This window comes from Octopus bimaculoides, chromosome 7 (assembly GCF_001194135.2).
Source record: "Octopus bimaculoides isolate UCB-OBI-ISO-001 chromosome 7, ASM119413v2, whole genome shotgun sequence".
Lineage (NCBI taxonomy): Eukaryota > Metazoa > Mollusca > Cephalopoda > Octopoda > Octopodidae > Octopus > Octopus bimaculoides.
In genome coordinates, this window is record NC_068987.1 from 95,758,849 (window position 1) to 95,763,186 (window position 4,338).

At 33.3% G+C, this 4,338-nt stretch overlaps 1 protein-coding gene across 1 annotated transcript in view; it reads left to right on the forward strand.

Moving 5' to 3' along the window:
• Window positions 1–4,338, forward strand: part of LOC106868848 (uncharacterized) — a 91,049-nt gene that overhangs the window by 70,634 nt on the left and 16,077 nt on the right. The window contains 1 exon segment of the mRNA XM_014914289.2: window positions 3,829–3,931. Coding sequence (XP_014769775.1) covers window positions 3,829–3,931 — 103 coding nt within the window.

Below are 4,338 nucleotides of genomic sequence, written 5' to 3' on the forward strand. Positions count from 1 at the left end.
ATATATTCATATATACACACACACACACACACACACACACACACATACACACACACACACACGTATACCATATTTTCTAGCATACAAGTCAAATTTTTCAAACCAAAATTTACAACTGAAAAAGGTAGGTTGACTTACACTAAGATAACTTTAAAGGACCAAAAATTTCATGTGGAATGTAGCAGGATTTGGAATGATGGTGACAGTGTTTCAATGTTTACACTATGTACTATGTTGACTTGTATGCCAGGAAATGCAATACATAACAATATTCGGTTTGGGCTGAAATGCTTTGTTTTTTTTTTACATATTAGAAGCAGCACTTTGATATTTACATTTTGGTTTTACGTGTTTTTGAAAAATGTCCCTTTCATTTTTATTTTCATTTCACATCTTTGATCATGAAGAACATCACAATGTGAACTATCTCTTAAATAAAAATTTTTGCTTAATATTTTGTTAATTATTTTCCTGGTTGTGAATGTGATTTTGAATGTGAACCAAGTTAATTTCTCTGGAAATAGAATTTTGTACTTTAAATGATAGAAAAGATTCAACAGAAACTATGAAACAGTCCTGGCTTTGACTCTTTTAGTGGAAAGAACACAACTGTTATTTCCATAAGGAAACTCAAGTCTCTGTCCTTAACACTTAATTCTTAAGAGAAATAAGGAAGATCAGATTAGATGACTTAGATGTTTGGTTTATAGGGTAGCCAAGAAGTCAGTGGTTCATATCCTGGCATTTCTATTGAAATGTGTTTATGACCAAGGCCTTTAGCACTCAGTGAGGGCACATGGCCCAGTTAGGATGTCGCACTCACAATCGCAAAGTCATGGTTTCAATTCCCAGACAGGGAATTAGTCCAGTCCACTCAACTACAAATGAGTAACACTGCAATACATAACTGGTGTCCCATCCAGAAATGTTGTGAACTCTGTTACTTATATGCCCTGGAAACTGGGTAACTGCTCATATGAGTCCTGAAACTTAAGACAGTATTTACATTTTTTTACTTACTTAGCATTTAATGATGATATTACAAGATGGCAAGTAGTGGCAACACTGTAAAATTGACCTATGTTTTGTTTGCTTTCCGTTTTGAGTTCAAATTAGAAGGCAATGGACAAAACGATTCCAGTTTAAAAGTATTGCTTATGACCACTTTAATGTGGTTCTGGTTACAAAATAGGCAATACTTTTCGGTTCGTATATTGCTTCTATCTTGAACAGAGATTTTCTAATGGACTAGTTTCTTATTCCAGTTTATTCTTCCCAATTAATTACTCTATGAAGACAAGATCTTCAAAGGTGTCTCAATAAACTAATAGGATGTGAGACTTGACTGGATGATATTTGTAGATACTGAAGGTTTAAAACTGAAGGTTTATGTGAGAAAGAATGTAAATATAACATCATATATAAATATTTTTATAGACACAGGCTTAGCTGTGTGATTAAGAAGTTGAATTTGCAACCAGGCTGTTCCAGTTTTGATCCTACTGTATGGCACTTTGGGGGAAAGTGTGTTCTACTTGAACCTTGTGTCAAACAACTCTTTATGAGTAAAATTTGACAGACAGAAAGAAACTGTGCAAAAGACCTTAGTATATGTATGTATGTGTATGTATGTATGTATGTATATATATATATATGTATATATATATATATATATATATATATATATATATATATATATATATATATACATACATACATACATACATACATACATACATACATACATACATACATACATACATATATATATATATTTGTAATGACGAAATATTTAGTTGCTTGACAATACAAAAATCTATATGAAGTCCAAATACAAAAATATTTATTAATCATTAACAAAGAAATGTTATGATGATAGTAGAAAAGAATATAATTACACTAAATGAGTCAGTTCATGTGTCTATGCTATGCAAGATGTATGCATTAATAATGACTGTAGATTGTAATAGTTGTTGAATTCTATAGTGAGTGGTATAAATGCCTGTGCAGCAATTTGTCTTCACTGTCTGTCACAGAAAAGGCGCCCAAGACAAAACTGTTAATGATGTTCCAATAGGATGTTTACCCCAAAAATGGTGAGATTATTTACAAAGTGTTTTCCTGGAACCTGAATGGTTAGTAACTTACTGATATCATCAGTCTCTGACAAGATCCTGTTTGGTGTTTACAAGTACTTCCACATCTTAAACACAGTTATTTCAAGTTCAGTTCCAAGATAGTGAGTTAATATTTGGGACTCTGCCAATATATATATATCCTTTGCATTGAAAAAGTAGAAACTTGGTCATTTGATCAATGAAGAACTATCTGACTGGAATTAGTATTGTGGTTGATATGATTGACTTAAATCCTTGAAAGTGGTAACCCAGTATAGTCACAATCCACTGGTTGAACTGAATAAAACAACACCCTTTAATAATACGAAATAGTATAATACTAAAATAGTAGTACGTGTGGTAAGTAGCTTGCCTACCAACCACATGGTTCCGGGTTCAGTCCCACTGCGTGGCACCTTGGGCAAGTGTCTTCTACTATAGGCTTGGGCCGACCAAAACCTTGTGAGTGGATTTGGTAGACGGAAACTGAAAGAAGCCCGTCGTATATATGTATATGTATATATATATATATATGTGTGTGTGTTTGTGTGTCTGTGTTTGTTCCCCCAACATCGCTTAACAACCGATGGTGGTGTGTTTACGTCCCCATAACTTAGCGGTTCGGCAAAAAGAGACCGATAGAATAAGCACTAGGCTTACAAAGAATAAGTCCTGGGGTTGATTTGCTCGACTAAAGGCGGTGCTCCAGCATGGCCGCAGTCAAATGACTGAAACAAGTGAAAGAGAGGGTAAAGAGATGTTTTTGCAGTAAATAAATCATATAAAACATGATGACTATAAAGCAGGTATTTATTTTGAACAAACGTATGTTTTTTTTTGAGAGTGGGAGGTACATTTTATTCTAAGAAAAATATTAAGTAACTCTTTTTCTGAATGTGGAAAATTTGTGAACTTATCTACAAGCTTAGTTACAGTATAGTACGCTGATAAGGTCAACTATATTGAAACATATATCCATGGTTGACCTTTGTTTGCAAACAAAGGTTATGCTGTCCTTTGCCAAACCACATAAATTAATTTGAGAAATTTATTCTTAATCTTTTGAAGTTATCTCCCCCTTTTCTATGAATATTACTAGCAATTCTTATTAGGTTTTCATTTTCTTTCTCCAACTGAGGGAAATTTGAATCAATTTAGATTTTCTTTATTTTCTTTTCTTTTCTTTTTTCTTTTCTTTTTTTTTTTTTTGTTGTTGCATAGGATTTTCAGGACATCACGCTTTATTAATTTTTTTTCTTTCTTTTTTGTGCACAGCTTTATCTACTTTGCATGATGAATGTTCAATATGTGAAGATATTAATATGTCTTATCCATATATACCATAAATATTAAAGAATAGTATTTTATATCTTTTTTAAGAAACAAGACTGATAGCATTGATTAAAGTATAAATAATCTGGTGATTTTAGAGATCCAAAGGGACTATAAATTATGAACAATACAAGTGTATTCGATTGATTATTTTTATTTTATATATTTGTATGCGTTATTCCATTCCCTTCAGTTCCATAATATATGTACACACATGCAGACACAGCTTAATATGCATATGCATGCAGACATCACTTAATCTACATACATTTGTAGACATGGGTTAATGTTTCTAGACATAGAGACACAACTTAGAGTGGAACAGTGTTCCACCGTCACTTCTTTCTTCTACAAAGTATCCTTATTTTCCGTCTTTCAGGAATCAAAGATGTACCGATGTGATGATAGACCTCACAGTGTGGCCAACTTGAATGAAAGGTTCAAAAAGTCCCAGTATGCTACAATAGATGAAGTTCTATCAGGTGAACAGCTCCTTTCTTCCCTTTCTTTTTCTCTCTCTCTCTCTATCTATCTATCTACCAATTTCTCTTCCCCATGGTCTTTCTCTCTCAATCATAATTTTCTCTTTCTCTTTCCTTCTCCCTCTATTTATGTTTATGTCTCCCTTTCATTTTTTCTCTTAATCATAGCTTCTCTCTCTTTCTTTATCTCTCTCTCTTTATTTGTCTCCCTCTCACGTTTTCTCTTATTCATAGTCTTCCTCTCTCAATCCTTATTTTTTCTCTCCCTCCTTTCTCTCTCTCTCCCTCCCTCCCTATCTATCTATCTATCTATTTATCGTTATTTGTCTGCATCTCACTTTCTCTTTTCCTCATGGTCTCTCTCTCTCTCTCTCTCTCTCTCTCTCTCTCTCTCTCTCTCTCTCTCT